This window comes from Idiotropiscis lumnitzeri, chromosome 5 (assembly GCF_059441095.1).
Source record: "Idiotropiscis lumnitzeri isolate Australia: NSW breed Sydney's pygmy pipehorse chromosome 5, RoL_Ilum_1.0, whole genome shotgun sequence".
Taxonomy (NCBI): Eukaryota; Metazoa; Chordata; class Actinopteri; order Syngnathiformes; family Syngnathidae; genus Idiotropiscis; species Idiotropiscis lumnitzeri.
This window is the reverse complement of record NC_142395.1, coordinates 4,338,686-4,360,989: the sequence shown is the minus strand read 5'-3', so window position 1 is coordinate 4,360,989 and position 22,304 is coordinate 4,338,686. Positions and strand designations below refer to the sequence as shown.

The 22,304-nt window shown below is 38.4% G+C and overlaps 1 protein-coding gene across 5 annotated transcripts in view; it reads left to right on the top strand.

Annotated features, from left to right (window-relative positions):
* The window catches only part of LOC148336015 (serine/threonine-protein kinase BRSK2-like), a 119,144-nt gene that overhangs the window by 49,856 nt on the left and 46,984 nt on the right, over positions 1-22,304 (top strand). For all 5 annotated transcript variants that reach the window (XM_088295718.1, XM_088295715.1, XM_088295717.1 and 2 more), the window contains exons 2-3: positions 10,570-10,664; positions 20,363-20,448. In XM_088295718.1, coding sequence (XP_088151844.1) covers positions 10,570-10,664; positions 20,363-20,448 — 181 coding nt within the window. The remainder of the gene's footprint in view (positions 1-10,569; positions 10,665-20,362; positions 20,449-22,304) is intronic.

The window sequence follows — 22,304 nt, the reverse complement described above, 5'->3', positions numbered from 1 at the left end:
ATTCACGTTTGTGTAAAGGAGTATACACTGCATGGATGGGTGAACCTGCTGTGTTGTAGACAGACGAAAGCAGAGCAATTTGGTAACCTAGTTCAGATTAGCAGCAGGCACAGCATGTGTTTACAATGTGCCTGTTGCGGTCACACGCGTTTGCTTGTTATATAAAATACGGAACATATACTAATGTCAGCTGGTTATTGGCATTTGAGTTGACTCCGTGTTGATTTATTTGATGCATCAATCTTGGCAATAGACATATTTTGTTTAACTCACCCAATTATGGCACTGAGGCGACTTTTAATTCAACAAAGTTAAGCCACACGTGATCAGCACCGTATGTGTCAGGTTTTCGCATGGTGGAGGATTTAGAAGTGGAGGCCCCAAATGCAGGGAATTGAGGCAGGGGTAACTTAAAGGGTATTTAATTGAATAAAACAAAAAAGTGAACAAATATATCAAAGTACAAAACAAGGATCAAAGTAACTTAACATTTACCAGAAATGGGACTTGGTCGTGGCATGGACAAAAGGCACTTGACAACACGACAGGAGACACAAAAGGAGCATAAGGTAAAAAACAAGAATCTAAATACTAAACCAAAAATAACAAACACAGACCAAGACTGTACCCAGCCTTAAGGAACAGATGTCCCAAATGATACAAAGGTCCCAAAACGGGAAGCGGGATTATGGCTTGCCAATTGATGCCTGTCTGGTGGTCCTGGAGGACAGACGAGCCTCTCATGACGGGTCCAGTCAGATGGGTCCGGACGGTGCCAGTTCGATGGCAGCTGCAGGTCGTGCGCAACTGAGGTTGAGCCAGAGGGCGGCAAGCACTGGTAGTTGCTGCCGTTTGGGGGCCTGAGTCTCATCCACCTGAAGGGCTTTGGAGTGGTAGGCAGGCTGAGGGGGTTCACAGGTAGATTGGGGACGTTTGGAATGTCGCTGCATGCATCCATTTGTGGTCGGGTCATTCTGTCACGTTTTGGCATGGTGGAGGATTGAGGTGGGGGACCCAAATGCTATATATATATATATATATATATATATATATATATATATATATATATATATATGTATATATATATGTATATGTACATAAAATAAAGTTCCTTATAGTTGTTGCTTTTATTAATAGTTCATGCGTCAGTTGTTGCTGAACAGCTTGGAGGTGTGGGGCTTTGCTTTGAGTTGCACTAAAAGAAAGGAAGCAAATGAGGTGGAAAGGAAAATGTGACGATGGAGAGGATAAAGACTCAGCTGGGGCATTTCAAAGGGCGATCCTTCAAGAGGAGGATAAATATGTTTGAATGAGGGAGCTAAAAATAGTTGAGTGTCTCTGAAGACATCATGGAGAGTGGAGGAATCACCTCTACAGCCTCTGGCAAAACGACCGACAGAAGCAGGAATCAACGGAGCGTACTGATGTGTACTGCTTCATGTGGAGTACTCTGCTTACTTCCATGTAAACTGAGCCTCATGCTGAATGTATTAGATGTGCCCATGTTCTTTAGTTAATGCATCAACATGGATTATGAAACCAACCATGACTCTGTGGTATCCTTGATTATATTTATCTATCCATTCTACTGAGCATGACATATTCTTGTGACACCAATCACTCATTAGCTTCCTCCATTACTGCTGTGTGAACGGCAGCCCAATTATTTTATTAGAATTGAGAAGGAAGTCATATATCATAATTTTATTTATTTATTAAGGGTGGAACAGTGTGCCAGGAACCATTGTCCAGGGTTAAGAACACATTTCAGTTGGAACAGTAAGGGAAGTAAATGCAAATCATGAAGTCAGAGGCATTGGGAATTGAAAAATATGGTATTGCAATCAAAACAAATCTGCACACAAAGCTCTAGAACAGAGTTTCACTGTAGTGAAAAAGCTTAGAAAACTACAACCAATTGCCACTAAAATTCATGGGCACATCTTGAGTTCTGCCCACACCAATCTCTGAAAATATTAAAACAATCGCCCGAATATTTGAGATTTTAACATCTTCCTAGCCATAGGTGTGCACTCAAGCTCAATGTCGCTTAATGAGGAAAATGCTGAATGTCCATAAAATTGTAAATATTGGGGTGATAGTTTTGATATATGGGGTGATTTATTTGGGCACAGGTAGTGATGTGCACATGAATTTTGGTGACAAATGGTTGTAGATTTATAACATCAAGCCATGTTGATCTTTTTTTTAAAACCCACTTGTGACTACGTAGTTTGAGAGACTAACAGGTAAACATTTTTAGTGCAGTGTGGTCATCACTCGACGGCGGTCATTCCCCCTACGGCTGTTGTAATCCGTGAGTTTTTTTTATTCAGTTGAGTCAACTTTGCAGCTTGCAGTGACTTTTTCTTGCCGTGCGAACAGTGTTAGCTCGCCTAGCTTGGGTTATAAAATGGTACGTGGTCATTCTTTGTCGCTGATTCAAAGTTGCGCTAAATGTCCTCGTCCCCCAAAAATGCCCAGAAGAGCCTGCAACTCTTTGTCTGTCCATCAATCCATGTATTACCTATTCTTAAAATATTTTGACTTGCGAGTAGAGCTGGTCATCACTGAACACTAAAAGTTAGCAGTTACCGACTGGTAGCTAATAGCTACACATCTCCAAGTACGACCAACCAATCTGCATTCCTCAACGCAGCCGGGCCCCTCAAGAGTTCCTGCTGGGCAATGAAAGACCCTAGTTAGTAGCTACTAGGTACTCAGAAAGCCCTAGGGAAAATATTTTTGGTGGCAACAAAGGGTCAACTGAATTTATCATGGTAAATTGAAAAGTTCTTCAAAAACATATTGCGATTTAAAGGGGACTCTTGTAAGTTTGTTTAGTCCTGGTTGGACGATTCTGTTATCCCATACCTCTTATCAATTCCAATTGTATTTCTTCGATATCGTTAGATCACTAATAATCTTTGGTTTTGTCATTCCGTGGTCTTTGATCTACTTCTTTCTACAAACACTTCAGTAATCAGAAAACCAGTGAGTATAATCCTAACCTCGGCCTTCAATTAAAATCAGGACAATTGTTGGAATATAGTCATGAAGAAAATGTGAATTACTCGTGAATAAATCCCTAATGAACCAAACTTACTCAATGCGTGTTCGGTTTTAATATTCAAGAAGGAAAATGTTCAAATAAAGAATCAACAACTGATACAAATTTGTTCCGATGGTCTCTTCGATTCTCTGGAGTTCAGGAATTGTGAGGCAAGCCCCCTCTCTGTCCACTTTTAATCATTTGAAGACAAATTTTTATTCTTTAGCTTTCAACTGAACATGAGACTGTCGCTGTTTCTGCTCTTCTTCTGGTGTCTATTGTATATGTGTTTTAATTTGTGTTCTAATTTCCTGCTAATTTATACTACACCATATGGAAAGCGCTTTGTTACAACTCCAGCTGTTGTAATATCCGCTGTATAAATAAAGGTGTATTGTAATGAATAATGGTATTCATAAGTCAGATATAAGGGCTACTTTTCTAATCCTTGCAAGGACCCACACCCAAGATGAATGCAGTCAAGAAAGAAGCCCCACTAAAATGTAGCCCTCACAATTTATGGGGTCCCTCACAGACAGGTTTTTCTACCATAGGTCATGTCGATTGAAAATTTTCTTCCTTTCTCCTTCCGATGCACGGGTCCAAGGCCAAGTTGCACGATTGCTCCCCATCTGGTTTCATAGCTTATCCCAAGGCTTGACATCCTGCAATCTTCTCTTCAGTGTGGGTGTGTTCATGTTCAGATCTCAAATTGTCGTGTCTGTATGTGTGGTTGTTGCGATTGGGCCCTAGTGACCCCTGTTTATGCATGTCTTGTGTCCAACTCATTGTGTCTTTGGCTGTACAGTGTATGTGGCAGATGTGCTTCATCTGTTTTGTTGTGTCTTTGGCAAAATATTAACTGTTGTCACTTGTATATACAGACTGACTATGTGTGTGTGTCATGCAATTGTGGAGTGTAGGTCATGAACAGTCTATGGAATTCAACACATTTCAATAAGTAATATATGAATATAACGTGAGAATAATATAAAACCAGTAAACTCAATTAATTGTCATTACTGTGCACAATACTAGTTTCATTTGATGAATGCTTTTTGTTTCAGAAATGCTGAACACCTGTGGCAAATTTGTTGCTGCAAAGGTTAACGATCAACATTCTGTTACATAAATGTTTAAGATAATGCCACTAACATAATAAAATCCTTCACACTCAATTATTCTGGCCCAGCCCATTGGTTTACCAGCCAGTTGCTACAAATAAAGCCACCTGGATGTTATTTAGGTAATTATAACTCCCTTTTCTGCAATTTTTCCAAAGGGTGGTGTGAATGGGCCCGCAAATCATCAGAGTTATAAACAGTCATTCGCTGAACAAAACCCGTGCTTAAGCACCTTGCCGATTCAACCCTCATTCATCTTGAAACCACATGCTACCAGATCCTCAGAAATCGGTGCTCTACCCAATTTTATTAACTCTTTAACCTAATACCTCTTGGACTTTAATACCATTGCTATGTCAGTGAAACGCAAATGTATGTGAAGACAGACAGAGGCCATTTTTTATCATCGTCACATCACTGCCCGCTCGGCCTAAACTCGGTCTTCTGGCATAATTTGCATAATTTTCTCTTTCCAGGACCTTTGCTCATTAGTCACGTCAGTGTTATATTTGAACCTCAAGTAACCTTTGGGTGTCACATCAAACATCACTCCAACACTGCCTTTCATCACCTTAGAAGCATACAGAAGCACTCTGACTCTCACCCTTTCTAACATGGAGAAGCTTGTCCACAGCTTTTTTTTTCACTCCAAACTGAAAAAATGCAATACAATTCTAATCACCATCCCTAATGAAACTATCCAAAAGCTGAAGTATTGGAAGGTGCTGCTTGGATTCTGTGGAGAGTGTGGGAATGGAGCACATCAGCCTCCCTAGAACCACCCACCACCCCCATGTTACATTCACCACACTGAACATACAGTATTTATTCTTGACTGTGTCATATTGATTGACATTTGTACTTGAATGTTTTTGTTGAGTGATCTGTAATCTTCCTGTCATGTGTGAAGCAACCAGTGCCACTAAAACTGGGGAAACAAAGAATTTGAAAACTCAATTTTAGCAAAGCAGGAACCAGAATATTGGCACTAAACTGTCTTTGAGAGTAAACTTCTAAAAAAGAGACCATAATCAGAATGTCATTGTCAAAACACTCTTGCTTTTATTTTCCATGAACTGCTTGAAACGGCTCCCTTCACCTTCATTTACAGCACACATAAAACAGGTACTAATGAAAACAAGTGACATGCACATTCCACATCCATGGTGTTTTATAATGTAATCGTACAAGCCGCAGTTTCAAGACAAAAGTAGAGCCCCCCCCCCTCATCCTGCAGTAGTCTGTAGTGTTTTAAAACCTGAACCCACTTTGTATGAGAATCGAGGCTGCATTAGCACTAGTTAATAGGCGTGCTTTTGTGAGGGAGACATCAGCACTTTATTAAGAGCTGTGGCCTGACAGGCAAGTCAGGTCAGGTCAGAATCGTGATCGAAATTAATTTGCACAAGAAATGTAAAGTTATCGCCACGTGACAGAGGCACTGAAAGGCGTGAGAAGGAGAACTGACGAGTGAATAGTAATCTCTGGAGAAGGTGAAAATGCAGAGACTAATTATAAAGCTCTGACTTGAGGCACCGCTTGCAGGGCTGAATATTTCACTGGATTTACATGTGAACTCTGGTAATGGTTGTGTAATACGTTTATGTGTATGTTATACTTTTCTCATCGAGATGAGTTCTGAAATGTTTGTTCCTTTTATCTGGTTTATCTTATTTCTCATTATCTGCTTTTCAGAATAATTGTGGTTGAATTGTTCATAACTATCAGTTTGGTGAATTTGTAAGAGGCCATGCTGTACTAACAAACAGCAGGCAACAACTTCTTTTCAATTATTCAGCAGATACATGTGTATTAGTGTATTCAAATATCAAACATCCAGCTGTGTAGCCGTTAGTATAATGCTGCTCAGGGTGGAATGAACAATATGAGGTGAAAAACGCTCATCACTTTAGTACAGACCCATGGCGAGGAGACCCCTGAAGGGAAAAGAAGAAGACCTTAGTACAGACTTTAGTACAGGCCCTTACCGCTGATATTATTTTACCCATAATGCTAAGGGAGGGCACACTGGATTAGTTTTGAACTAACATCCAAACTCAGGTCTGAGCAGTAACAAATTGCATTTTCTAATTTCCATGACCAAAGGGCAAGCCAAGTGCCTTGACCATTTTTTTCACCATCGAGTTACCATTGTTCTGTAAATGTGGCAATTATTTTCGATTTTACACTCAACTACTGGGGGAAGGAAATTGATGTTGCTTTGCCTTTACCTAATCAGTGTGTTGTAAAGTGATTGGGCTTTAGAACTTGCATACAATGTTTTATCACACCATTGTATGTCCAACAGGCGACAATTAGAAATTATATTACCACTTTTGTGATCCCAATGAAATTGTAATCTGCTGTTTAAATCTCTCAAAGTTCTAACCTACGTAGATTTAAAATAATAAGGACTCAATTGTAGAATGAAAGCACAGATCAAAACTTGTTTTCCGGCTAAAACGTTTATTCGAGAAATAGAAACATACACGTTCCATCTATCCATTTTGTTCAGGTTAACTGGGCCGCAATGCTTTAAGTGGAAATAAGTGCCAGGACTCTCCTCATTCGACTGCTGTCAGGAAAAAAAAGTGGTGGGTAACAGCAGATCCTTAACTTTAATCATTAGTAAATATATGTCAATGAGTCAAAACCACAAATTAAATGCTTCCATGACTGAAGTTCATTTGTGGTTTATTTCTGGTTCTGCTGCCTCTTCTAACTAACTGAACACTGAACTGTCTTTCTCTTGATGACTGACTTGCTTTCTTGGTCTCCTCATTTTCCTTCCCCCCCACCCCCTTGCTATGCCTGAGGAAGGCAAAACTGAAGAAAAAAAAAAAGCTTCACATATTAATTACCTCATTTATGACGAAAGGGTAGAGCGGATTTATTTTATTTTTAGTCATATTGTCAGGGGAAGTAACAGTGAAGTTGAATTATGGAGGCCCAAATAACCTTGACACAGATATTTTCATATTTCTAGATGTGTGTGTGTGCGCGTGTGTTGGTGCGTGTGTGTGTGCGTTTCGGTGTGAGTCTGTGTTAGTATGTAGAATAGGGTCAAATTAATTACGTTTCTTTTTAAAAATAAACTTGCGTTAACGATTTGGTCCCTTCAGCTCTGCTGTGTTGACAACGGCTACATTTTACCAGTTTATTTAAACTAATTAATATTAAATCTTAGCCCATGAACATTAAGCTTGTGTGATCTAATGGGAAATGAAAGATTTAAATATTATATGCAAAATTAAGGAAGGACAGATTGGATGCTTGATGACTAACTTAACATCGGTCCACCAGTTATGTATTGCGTTATTATTTTTAGACATCTCCGCAAATCTATTTTTGTCTTCTAAACTTCAAGTGATACTGGATTAATGAATCTGCCTAAGAGTGCTAAAATGTGTTTAGTTTATTTTATGAACAGCTTCTGAGAACATTTTTGATTCCTGTTTTCCAATATTGCTCAAAGGACTATGTGTATTTTGTGACACCACTTTCCTCTAGTCCAGTGCTTCTCAATTATTTTCTGTTACGCCCACCCCCCCCAGCAAGAAGAAAACAATTCACGTCCCCACCCCACCATCCACTCTCCACCGCAACTAATGGGCAATGAGAGCGGCACTGCCAATTACTGGAGTGGATGTGCAATTACTCTTTATTGTAGTACGGCATTGGGCTGAACGATTTTAAGAAAAAAATGAAAGGCAATTTTTCTGGCTGATATTGCGATTTAGATTTTTTGGGCGTTTTTTTCTTTTTTTAATTCAAGCTTCAAAAATTCTGTATTTCTTCGCAGTGTACAGTGAGTTTTACAAACATGACATTAAACCATTAAAAACTATAAAAACCATTACAATACAACAAAATACAATACAACTTTATTGATAGTGTGTTTCATAACAGCTGTAATAATGCAAGGACACTTAAGAGGTTTTGTGAGGGGGGCATTTTTTTCTCAAGTTTTTAAAAATGACTTTCTGTCAAGTATAATTTTGTATTTTTGTATATGACAATGCACTTTTTAAACCCCAATTTTTGTTGTACTAATGTACATGTTCTTTGTTATGTTAGATTATGTCAATAAAATGTGCCTTAGCAAAGCTAAATTGATAAGAAATCTATTTTGAGACCTATTATTGTGTAGATCTCGAAACTCTGTGGGGCAAATATTATTGAGAGATATTTACGATAAGTTTGACATCGAACCTCTTTGTCGTGATGACGTCATCCGTTTCCGTGTTCTGGTCTAAGAACGTCTTCTAAATTGCTAACGTAGCCATCGTCTTATTGTATGTTTCGATAGGTAATGGGTGGGGTTCTTCAGTGTACTCCGGTTTCCTCCCAAATTCAAAAACATGCATTGCAGGTTGATTGGACATTCTAAATTGGCCCCAAGTAGTGTGTGAGTGTGGATGGTTGTTAGTCAATTTGCGCCTTGCGATTGGCTGGCAACCAGTTCAGGGTGCATCCCGCCTACTGCCCGAAGATAGTTGGGATAGGCTACCACACCCCCCGTGATCCTTATGAGGAGAAGCGGTAGAGATAATGGATGGATGGATACGTAATGGTTGGAATACAACATTTCTGTTCATAGCTGCTGGCTCTCCGCCCAAATGCGGTTCGAGTCAGACTTCTGTCAAAAGTCGAGCGTACATCAAAGCACTTACTCTGTAATTATTAGCCAATTAGCACCTCCTCGCTCGCCTCTTTGTTGAGAACGCTACTTGTTAGTGGGCTCGTTCATTTGCTGTCACACAGCCCGTTGCTGCTGCTGTGGACGGACTAAGATATAGTACAAATAAAGATCATACTGCTGCGGCGCAAGATAGCTTGACTGCTAGCATTCAAGTAGTGGCGAAAAAAATTACTTTCGGGACAACGAGCGCCAGGGCGACGCTTTTTTTTTTTTTTTAAATCAGTACTGCGAGACCTACTGCGTGAACGAGGGGCACAACCCGCAGCTTTGACGATCTCAAAATCACGTTGTCTGAGATTGCAATTTCGGCCCCAAAACCATACATCGTCATCATCAGCCAGACTACAGCGGAAAAAAAGCATGTTCGCAAGTTAACACGTGCCTCCCTCAGCATTGGGCGCACCCCACTGTTTGAGAAGCACTGCTCTAGTCTTGGTACACTCTCCTCACTGGCAACATGAGTTCACTTTCCACTTAGTCAATGCTGGTGTGAATATACCGTAAGTGTTGCTGGTTTTCTGTCTATATATTTGTGCCCTGTGAATTATTGGCAGGGTTGTAGTTATTAGTAACCTGTTGTAGTAAAATGTAGTTTGTAAAATAACCCCAGAACCACAATATTAAAGTAATGTAATTTGTATAATTTTAATTGTTTGCATTACTCAAATAACAAATCTCTTAAAAAAATCCAACACAAAAACAAACAGAAAAGCAATATGGAACATATTTTGATATATTTGTCTAGTCTTTTCTCTCTATTGGTTGTTTAATATGCATGGATTTGGAAAGCTGGAGGGAGCCTGAGCAACCACAATTCAAATCCAAAGCAAAATAAATGTGAGGGAGACATAATAGCCACATGTTCACCAAGCTTCAGACAGACAAATAGATAGATAACGTCATCTGAGGGAAAGTAGATTTGCTAGCTTCATAACATTTTTCAAACCTTTCCACATGACTAGTGTTTGTTATAACTTGTGAAAGTTAGACAAGAGAAGTTTGCTTCATTACGCACACACTTCATATGAATATGAACATCTCAGACCTGGTTGCTGGCGGGGAGGTCTGCTTCAAATGTGAGAAGCAGTTAGATTATAACTCATGTTGGACAACCGCAGGTGCTTTTCTTCACAGACAACGTTTCAATCTCATAAATTTGAGCTATTGAAAAAGGAAAAAATGAAATGATGCACATGACAGAAGAAATCATTCAGATTCATTAATAATTTCTATTGGACATTTGGACCTTAAAAACACATGCATGCACACACACGCAAACACACCCCCACACTCGCACCCCCCCCCCACACACACACACACGCACGCACGCGCACAAAGACAGGCAACACCAGCAAAAACCTGAGCACCTATTCTTACTATCATCTGTCCTAACTATGCCTTGTTTCATGAAATTAATGTGTCTTCTAAGACAACTTCAACATGCCAATTGCAATCGATTCAATGCACTGTCTGTCATACAGAGAGGATTACAGTAGCATCTGGTTTAAACATAAATCCAATATTGTTGATGATGGCCTTTTAGATCTCTTTTCTTCATTTAGATTTCTTTTCCTCAATAAAAGGTTACTTTGCTGTAATAGATACTGGCAGTGTGATTTGGAAACATCGGACAACTCAACCTGTATACATTTTATTCTGGATCTAAATTTGATGTCATGCTTTTGTTCCAGGACTCGTCAAGCTGGGCGTCCATTGTGTCACATGCCAGAAGGTTGCTATAAAGATTGTCAACAGAGAAAAGCTCAGCGAGTCTGTTCTTATGAAGGTAAGACATTTCTACAAAATGAGTTGAGAATTTGAGTTACTGCCATTACTGCAGAAGGGAAAGCCTTATCTGTCGGTTCTCACTGTGAGAGAGAGAGTATTGAAATTTGATCCAATGTTAATGTAAACAAACAAAAAAAGCGCATCTGTGGTCATGGTTTGACTGCCTCCTCCTCACACTTTTTCTGCAATGATGTACACTTTTCATGTCAAGCATGTCAAGCAATTACACTGCCTAAAGCTAGCTGAGTATAATTTTTTTACTCTAATTAACACTTTTATTATATTATTTATATTTATTTATTATTATTATTATTTTTTAGAAGATTTTCATTATTAATCATTTTGCCAATCATTTTTAAGAGCCTTTGAGAATCGTTTTTGAGTAATGGCTATAAAATTAAAATAAACTAACTTAATTTTAGTGTTCCATTCCCTGCAGGCTTTAAATAATTTACTTTAAGTTAGTCTTGAGTCCGTGGGAAAAGAATCCCTCATACACAATAACTGCGGCTGCGCATATCCGCCCACTATTTATGTACCAACATAGCTTGAAAATCAAATGGTTTCTATTCATTGCAACTGAAGAGAAAACACAATTTTCAACATTTTCTAAAGAGAAAACGGCTTGTAAATTGGAGGTTTTTGTGCATTTGATTTTAAATTCATGTAAATGAACCAGCCAAAGTTGGACGTACATCAGATTTAATTTATTGATAGCGAAAAGATGTAAAATGACGTTTTTTGACACATTTAGAAATAAAATAAAAAATGGCGGACTTCCTGTTAGTTTCAGGGTTTGACTTTGGACATAGTTATTGTAGGTTCTGAGCTATAATATGTGCCGACCAATTTTCGTAGACTTAAGTGAACAACACAACCGGGGCTGTTTTGTTACATTTTTGTAGGGGGTGCCAGTCGGCCATTAATTATTTTACAATTGTACAATCACCCTCAAACGATATTTTACGTATTTTTTGCCAGGTCCAATGTGTGCAAAATGTCATGTTTTCACGCATAATGATACCATCAAAATAATGAAAAAAAAAAATCATGGCACACAGCGCGTCGCCACAGTAACATCATATTAAGCTTTACTTTTATTTTAGGGTGAAACTCCCACAGTTTCAAGTCAATAAGATGAATTGTCTGTGGAAATGTGAAATCTATCACAGGCCAAAAATTGGCACAAATTTTGAAAAAAAAAAAATCATTTTAAAATGGCGGACTTCATTTTAGGATTAGCATTGAGATCCAAAAGAGTTTTTTGTTGGTCCTGGGCTGTTACTCATGCCTTCAACTTTTATTATATCTTAGAAAAACGTACAACCTGAGCTGCCTCCTTAAAACTTACTAGGGGGCACTACTGAGTCATTTAAAAAAAGGCACAATTAATTAACAAAACATTAATTATCCTGTCAGCCGTTATGTGTGTACAATTTCAACCACCGCCATTTTTCTTGGCAAACAGCGGGCTGCCAGGGCAACAGCTTTTCCTGAAATGAAAGGCTGTGCTTAACTTTTCATCTTCATAAAGTTTGGATGAAAGACCAAGAGTTTGAAGGCGATCTAATAAAATCTCAAGGTGAAGTTAGTTAAAATTCGACCTTTGTAGAAGACAATGAGCAAAATTATGTCCAATAAAGGTAATACAAAATGGCGGGCTTCCTATTAGGTTGAGCAAATGGCTGCAAGAGGCTTTTTTGATGGATCATTAATGGTCTGTTACATGACTGCAACTTTTGGTACATCTTTGCAAAACATAACTGGGGCTGCTTTGTTAAAAATTTATAGGGAGGCGCAACTGAGCCATTTTTGAAAAATCTCTTGGTGCCAACTCAACTGTATTTCTAAAGCATGTATAACAACCACTGTTGTGTACAAAGTGCTGTACCTGGCGCAATAATAAGTCATACATCGGCAATAAACAAATACAAAGTAACTTAATTATTTTACAAAGCCTGTCATGTCTGCAAAGATTAATGATCTTTTATGCATGCAAAACCAGCTAAACTGCGCGTTGCCTCAGCAACAACTCACAAACTTTGCGTTCTTACATCATCCACCCATCTATCCATCCATTAATCCATTCATTATCCGAGCAGCTTATCTTCACGAGGGTCTCCAAAACACTGATCTGAGCAATAATGAAGTAAACCTGGTTTCACTACGAGGGCTAAGAATAAAACATGTATTTTGTTTAGCTAGAGTGTTTCGCTACCATTATGATGAAAAGTTTGTTTGAAAACTTGATAATAGATGTCTTCAGCCTGGAATCTCATCAAATCTGAAATTGGACTCATTCAACAGGCTCACTGCTGCACAATAAACTGTAAAATAAAATAAGATAGATTTCTTCAGGCCGCGACTATTTATATACCCTTGAAGTACTTGGAGCATGTGCAGGGTATTCAAGCATTTCTTTCCTATACTTAGAAATTATGATTTTACATCATTTTTGTGGTACTGATACCAGGAGTCGGTACAACACTAGTTGTTCACTTTGACTAGCTTTAAATATGTCTTGTGTTGTGCCTGTGATGTTATGGCACTGGGTAATGTATGTTGCCGTTACCATAACGCAATAGATGGGTGCAACGGAAATGATTTTGCCTCTAGGAAAGACAATGCCCAATAGCTTCTCACCCCTGATTTTGTACTGGTCTACATTTAATTTGCACTTGAGCGAGTCAATTTTCCTCAGTTTTTTACCCCCAATCTATCAGTTTATCAATCTATCAATGTAGAGCACCTGCTACGGATCACCTTTCATACTTAAAAATCAACACAAAGTGCTTCACAAAACAAATGATAAAAAACACAAAAAAGAACAACCTTCCCACCCGCCAGCAATCTGTGGACACCTCTGACATACAACACCCGTTTTATTTATTTTTATTTTTTTCACAGCTTGGCCTATAGCCTTTTTGAAACCCACTCCAGAATGTGTTGGAGTTACTTAAGTTATCCAAACAACATATTGGGCAGAAGTCCCCCAGCTGGTTGGCCTGAGGGGTCACTAAGTGCTACATAGAAAAATCCATGATGAATGTAGTAGTCCGCCTTGCTAATTTTTGGATCAAACACCAGAAACAATCACTCGAAATGATGCTAGTTACTGTTTTACGACAAAAGTGTCTATAAAGGTCAGAAATGTGCTAATTTTGAAAAACAGTCATGTTAATTTTGAAAAACAGTCACTCTCTCTTGCTCTAGAGGCCACATCAACAAGACACAGTGCTGCAAATTACATTAAATGTGATTGTGATGATCATAACAACAAAAACTACTAATACGCACCATTTTGAATTTCATCGTTTATCAGGAAACCATATGCTGTTTCATCCGGACTTTCTCCTGTCACTGTTGTTGGTACAGTTTGGGTTGGTGGAGCAGAAAATACTCTTTTCAGTTCATCACTCCAATGATTCGCCACTGACCTGACCTTAATCTAGTTGGTCACCACATTCTTGGGTACAGTTGTTCAGGCGTTTTCGCTCTTTTGATGCAACCATGGAGGAGATGTTGACATGATCACACTCCCAACTTGATGTCTGAAAGAGAAATACAAATAGTCTTCCACGTTCTTGATATCCATAGTAATCTACCTAATTGTCAAAGATCTCCTGTCTAATCCTCTCCCCTCTGATCGTAGAATGGGAGCGGAATGCTTGTTTTTCTATCAAACTGACAAATCTCCTGCACCTTTATACATATATATATATATATATATATATATATATATATATATATATATATATATATATATATATACATATATATATATATACATATATATATATATATATATATATATATATATATATATATATACATATATATATATATATATATATATATATATATACATATATATATATATATATATATATATACATATATATATATATATATATATATACATATATATATATATATACATATGTATATACATATATATGTATACATATATATATACATATATATATACATATACATATATACATATATATATACATATACATATATACATATATATACACACATATATATATATACACATATATATACACACACATATATATACACATATATATATATATACACACATATATATATACACACATATATACATATATATATATACACACATATATACATATATATATATATATATATATATATATATACACACATATATACATATATATATATATATATATATATATATATATATACATTGCACTCTCAAAATAAAGAAACTCCTCCATTATTCGATTATGCAACACTTCCGTTTTTGTTTTGTTCAGTTGGAGTTTTCGTGAAGCATTTTTACATCGAACAGACAGTCACTTCTTTTTTTCTCCTTTTCGTTTCACCCCCAACAATTCTCTTCCCTCTTACTTAATAACATCATAAGCCACTGCAACTCAAAACCTAAGGCTCCTAACAAAGCTAGAATAATTTTAAAGTCCCAAATATTCTCCAAAACGGACAGAGCGCCCTATAATGCAGAGCGCCTAGTGTACGGACCAAGTTCCATCTTCCAGAGATCAGCATACATGCAACTTTCTTGAGCACTTCGCCTGACTTACTAGGGGCATTTTACAGTGCATACTAGCTCTCTGTTGGTAAAGTTCGAGATGACAAAAGGCTACAGAATTGACTGGTGTAAGCACTCCTGCTATTCACAGTTTAAGACAGTCAGTTGACCAGTATGTACTTGCAAGAGAAAGCTAGATGATAGGGCCGCTCTCCTTGATGCTGTAGTCTGTTTTATCATTCATGTTATTGCACGCAAGAATCATAACAAGTTAGATTAACCTTATGACAACAGACCCTGCGAAAAAAAAAAAAAAACACAGCGCCCAAACCACACCACTCACAACATCTCGCTAACCTGAATATGAATGGCATGAGAGATACACGTTTTGTGTTAATTGTTTGTCTTTCTTCCTTGTTTTGGTTGTTTTATTGTTTGCTTGTATGCTGTTCAGTTGATGTTGGATGATAGTTTTGGTTTTGATGACCGTGACTGTACATGTGTGGTGACTAGTGCCATCTCTGCCCTGGCATTGCGTGATCATGTACTGTTAATGTTAATGTGTCTCACCCACTGCTGGTTGAGTTGTTACAAAAGCTGCCCTTGAACCTGAGGGATTGCGGAGCTGTCAATGGCATGTGACAAACTCATGTTTGCCCCTAGCCCACCTGCCGCTTTCAAAACATACTAGTATGCGCGCTAGCTTGTGTTTTTGCGCTAGGATATTTCTGTGTGGAGTTAGCATGTTCTCCCTGTACCTGCGTGGGTTTTCTCCAGATACTCCGGTTTCCTCCCACGTTTCAAAAAAATTGGTTGGTAGGTTGATTGGACACTCTTAATTGTCCCTAGGTGTGAGTGTGAGCGCGGATGGTTGTTCGTCTTTGTGTGCCCTGTGACGAACGCCGCCTACTGCCTGACAGACAGCTGGGGTAGGCTTCAGGGGCCCTGTGACCCTTGTGAGGATAAGCGGCTTAGATAAGGGATGAATGGATGGGTATGTCTGGACATTCCTGCGCCCAATAATACGGTGCGCACTATGTATGTGTTGAATACAGAACTAGCACCCGCAACTGAGACTGCGCTCTATGGCCGTGAAAATCCGGTAAATACAGAATGTGTAGAATTTGTAAAAATACCAACATGACAGAATAAGGATGCAGCCCTAACTGAAATCTCTTTTCACATATATACATACGGTGTGTATGTCTGTGTAAATACAGTATATGCTCCTCATTTAATTGAATAATCTCAAATTATTTAAAATGATTTAATTTATTGTTTTTTCTGAGCTCGCTCGGTTCGCCTCCTTCCCTCTCTTTTGGATTGCTAGGCCATCACAACAACAATACACTTTAATGAGTGAGCAGATGTTCCAATTTATGGCCACTGGTGCTCCTCAACTCTTCATCATGTTTCAATTAAATGGGGATTTAGAAGCACACCTCTGGATCTTAAATCAATCCTCATAATTCATAAAGGATACAAGGTAATCCCGGAAACCAGACCGGCCCCCTTGTTCGAAAGGCTAGATGCTGGGATGATGTGCAGCCAATCAGCTCACGGCTTAAAACCACTCGATCTCGTGGCCGTGAACCAATCATGCACCTTGTATGAGTGCCCCTGGATATGCACAAAGCCTGCGAGTCAACTAATTTCTTCGAAACGATACGTCCTTTCAAAATATGGCTGCAGATATGGCTGTATTTTTTTAATTTTTTGTTGAATATTTGGGGAAGAAAATTCAAAACAGTGACGTAAAAGTGAAGCGCAAAATGCCAAGAAATTACTGAATTCACACTTGCACTGTTTGATCCACTTAAAATTGGTCGCTGGTTTGAACCTTTTATTTTATGGTTCTGGTGATGCTCAAACAACCAGACTTTTTGATGTGGTATTGGTGCACGACTCTTCAGGTGTGTATACAAACCACTGCTGATCTGCACAAACTACATGATAGTTGCCAGAACCTAACTTCGACTGGGAAAAATAAATACAGTCGATCACTCACCCCATGTTACATGTGGATTCAGCGAATGTGCAAGCCTGGATTGCGTTTGAAGTTCCCCCGTACAACATTTATTGAATGGGAACGTTTTTAATCTACAGAAAGATAGTAGCAGTTAAGGAAGATGTGAGTAATAATCATGAGGAAAGGAGAGACCCGCTCCCGATCAAATGAATGGACTGTTCGCTTGAGTAATCATATTCCAATGCCATTTTTCACATCTCACATTATTTAAAGCCCATCCTTCTCTTTCCATTACAATAGTCGTCAAAATGGTCTGTTCCTGTGCCTTTGTCAATGCCTTTTAAATTATCGTTAACACATCGGGGAGTAATGATTAGCACGTAGAGCGGGGGAAGTTAATTCTGTAAGGAATTAATGGAGGTATCCCAGTGAGTTACTTTCCCTAAAGTCTTAGAAAGTACGGTTTGGTGTGAGCTATTGTTTTAAGTTGACACTAATGTGATAAATGTCGAGTTGACATTGCCTTGATTGATTGACGTAAAAAAAGAAAAGTCACTGAAGGGCATGCTTATGTATATTCAGCCAAGTAACGTTTGCAGGACTTGGTCAAACGGGAAAATCTGTTCTTGTCCACAGTTTAGGTTTCTGCATAGTGGACATTTGCTGTGTTTTCAAGTAATTATCAACCTATTTGTGTGTGGTGCAATGATTCCCTGCACTCCTTCCACTTTGGTAATGTGAGCTGAATTATTTATTTATTTATTTAATCTTGCTCATGTCTGGCCTACTGGCTCTCCCTTTCTAACCAAGGTCAGGCATTCAGAATTTGAAGACAATGTAAATATAATTTAACCTGTTGCAGCAAGTGACTGTGCCTCCTCCTCCTCAAAATAAATGTGATTAGTCACAAGCTTAAAACTCTAAATGCCATTGTGTAGTCGTAAAGCTGACTGTTACATAAACCCTAGTGTGAGCACCAAGAAGGGGAAATGTCGCTTAACCTGAGTGGTTCTACTGGATGGAATATTTTCCTCTGGAGCCTCCAAACTCGCTTCATTTCCACCCATATAAAATCAATTACTATATACAGTGGTACCTTGAGATACAATTTTAATTCGTCCCAGAACAATCGTTGTATGTCAAAAAAGTTGTATGTCAAATCAAAATTTCCCATATTAATACATGTAATATGTATTAATGCATTCCAGCGCTATAAAACCACCCCAGAAATCAGTTAAATAACATTTAATCTAAACAATTTGTATAGAAATAACAGAGTAATAACACACATAATCATAAAAAACGTAAGATAATGTTAATAAAATCAATAGAAAAACTAATTTTATTTACCTCAGTGACGGTGAGCTGCGGCGTGCAGGAGGAGGACTAATACGTAAACACTACAACACTTGTTTCTACTTGCGTAGCCCAAAAACATTTAAACACTTATTTCTACATATCCACAGTATACAAAATCTAAACTTATTCCAATCTTTTTTGGCAGCTTTTCTCCCTGCCGGATAACGGAATGAATACCACTTCGTTTCTTAAAGTTTTAAAACCATCCACGATTGCTTTTAACACTTCACTCCCTTGCAATCATTCCCCCTCCGTCTCGGCTGCTTCACACTTAAGGTCTTTGAAAATGTCGCTGGCTTTCTCACAGATGATCGCTTCCGAAACGGTGTCGCCAGCCAATTCCTTCTCCTTTATCCATATTAACAGTAGCCGTTCCATCTTGTCATGTATTTCAGTACGTAATTCATAAATAATGGCGACGCCTTTTGATGGTTGCGCTTCTTTATGTCTTCCTTCTGTTTGATGATCGGGGATATAGTGGAAGGATTACGACCATATTCCTTTGCCAAATTGAGGATACGAATCCCACGTTCATGCCTGGAAATAATTTCGTGTTTAATTTGCATTGTGATCATTTTCTTCGTTTTTTTTCTTTTCACCACCTTTATCTTTGGGACCCATGGTTAAAAACAAAATAGCGTATTATTTACCAAAATAATACAAAAACCAGCACAAAACACTATGAATCACAAGACGTGTGTGTAAACAGTGAGGCGTCAGCAACCAAACAGAATCCGACAGTGTGACGTCACCACAGACACAGCAGGCAGGCGCGTTCGTATCTCAAAGTTTTCCGTCGTATGTTAGGACATAAATTCATGAATATTTCTTTTCGTATCTCAAAAAAATCGTATATTAGGACGTTCGTATCTCAAGGTACCACTGTACTTTAAGTAACATATTCAGTAGGTCATAATTTAGTTAATTGCATGTAATTTGGGGGGCAAAGAGCTGATTGTTTGCATTGCAGGGGTGCAATTAGCCTCTGTTATACAACAATGTGTGCTTGTGGTTTTGGTAGCAATGTGAATGAAGAGGATTGAATCCAATAGCAGGAGTTCATGTGATTCAGCCCAATATTTTGTCACAATCAGGTCATAAGATGAGTCTGTGTTTGTCTTTAAATCAGACAAACAAGTTGTAATATCACCAATAACCAGTAGAGGGAAGTGCTTATACTCTGACTCATTTCGGCCTATCTTACAACTTGTACGACGTGAGTCGGCCAAATATTTTTTGGCGGCTTCTGAGATATATCCGGGACAAACATAATACAGCGATAGTAATTAACATTTTAAGTGAGTAGTATTTTTCAGAAAAAAAAATTGCAAAATTAATTCTTGGACTTAATGTTGGTTTCTGGTTCCACAGTTTTGTGCTGTCCTTGAATGGCATTTATTCATGCTAGGGACTGCCTTGTACTGTTAAGAAAATGAGTGTATGTAGTTATTTAGATGTTTGCTTGAACCCTAGTTGGATTAGCATAGTGGATCTTTTAAACTTGCATTTGAAAATGTCATAAAAAAGAGAAATATATTAAAGCATTGTAGACGTGTATTTTGTCCAATTTAAAATAAAATTTCTATCATGTCTTGTTAGGAAGTGCGTGGTCCTATGTGGCCTCCCAGTAGCACTGAGGTTCAATTGTGGCTCGTTCCAGTATTTCCCATGCCTGAATTACATTTTCATTGCTGTCATACAGTCCGTATTTTTTTTTTTATATATTTACTTTTTTTGCGTGCATCTTCATTGTGCAACTCTCTGAAAGTTATTAATGTATGCAATTTTTTTCTCTTTGACGAACACATTTATCTGTTTTCTTGACCAGGTTGAGCGGGAGATAGCCATTCTGAAACTCATAGAACATCCTCATGTATTAAAGCTGCATGATGTCTACGAAAACAAGAAATACCTGTAAGTACAATTAACATTTCTTTTTGCCATAGTATATTAGTATGAGTAATTTTACATACAAATACATATGCATGCAAGGATATATTAGGGGGTGTGCATCTCGCCAATAAAACATGATCCGATCTATATATTGATAGGACGGCACGGTGGTGGACTGGTTTGCACATACATCTCACAGTGCATTCAAATGTGTATATATATATATATATATATATATTGCAGCGGCACGGTGGCCGACTGGTTAGCACGATGGCCTCACAGTGAGAGACAGCATCGAGCGTGGGTTAGATCCCGGCGCTGGCCATCCTGTGTGGAGTTTGCATGTTCTCCCCGTGCCTGCGTGGGTTTCCTCTGGGTACTCCGGTTTCCTCCCACATTCCAAAAACATGCATGGCAGGCCGATTGAACACTCTAAATTGCCCCTAGATATGAGTGTGAGTGCGGATGGTTGTTCGTCTTTGTGTGCCCTGCAATTGGCTGGCAACCAGTTCAGAGTGTCCCCCGCCTACTGCCCGAAGATAGCTGGGATAGGCTCCAGCACCCCCCGCGACCCTAGTGAGGAGAAGCGGTACAGAAGATGGATGGATGGATATATATATTGCACACTTTTAAAAAATGCAATTTCAATAAATGCATTTATTGCGTGTGCTTACTGTGCTATGAGGTTCAACCCTATTGTAGACAGAATTAAGGATGATACTGAAATTCAGATAAATTGTAGTGTAAGTGAAATTCTCTAGGTTTGCAGTTCTGCATTGTCAATGCGTTGCCTTTGAAAGCAAATGTCGCCCTCCCGAAAATGGGCGCCATGTAGGCTTGTCGGTTAGTCGGCTGTTACAGGCTTATCTTGCCTTCTATTCATATCTAGGTACGCACCAGCCCGCAGGAAAATCTGAACGTGAAAACATGAAAATATATGGTGGCCTCTTGCCTCTCAATCCTGGGACAAGACAATACACATAAGAGATAAGAGCTTGTGTATGACAGTGCTTTTCGGAATGTGCCTGAATACAGTTTGTACTGGGCCACTAGTATAGCGTTAGAGCAGAGACCCTGGCATTTAAAACGCACTTGTTAATGGTTATTGAGCCATATGTCACTTCATTTAATGGATGCAAACAGTTTTTCTTGTCTGCATCAAATTTTTGACATGACAAAAAAAAATGTTCAAGACCATTAAAAATGTCAGTGAGATATGGCCTTTTCGCATGTGTTTAGCGGGGAGCTTTCAATTAAAATGGCCTTCAAATGACATGAGAAAAAAAAACATTTGGTAAAAATACTTTGTCCTTCTACTCTTCAAGCATATTTCAGAATTTATACTTTTACTTGAAAGCTGACTTGAATGAGTTTTGTTTTCATGAATTACTAGTTGTACTTCTGCTGAAGGAGAGAATGTGAGTGCCTTTCCCATCTCTTTCTAGCTCCCTTTAGAATATTCAGTTCAGGTATGGCCGTTCTTCCACTTTGTGTCGTTCACGCATTACGTCAACTAATAATTTCCTTGGGTTTTGATTTGTTACAACAAATAATGAAGATGCTTAGGGGAAATGAATGAAAGTATGTTTTTATTCATCAAGTACTAGAGAGACAAAGTGAAAGTTGTCAGAAATATAAATAGCAAAATAAAGTACTGACGTGGAAAAAAAAGTATTTGTACTTGTGCACAATGATGTGACAAGGCTGCCCAAGTCCAAGTAAAATGTATACTGAAAGTGCATGCATTTTCAGTTTACATCAATCTGTTGTGTAGAGTGGCTATGCTCAATTACCATAAATCAAAGCCATATTCTATAATTGATAAATGCACCCCCCGTCTGAAGGTACAGGAAAATGTTTTCTTAATGTTGTGAGGA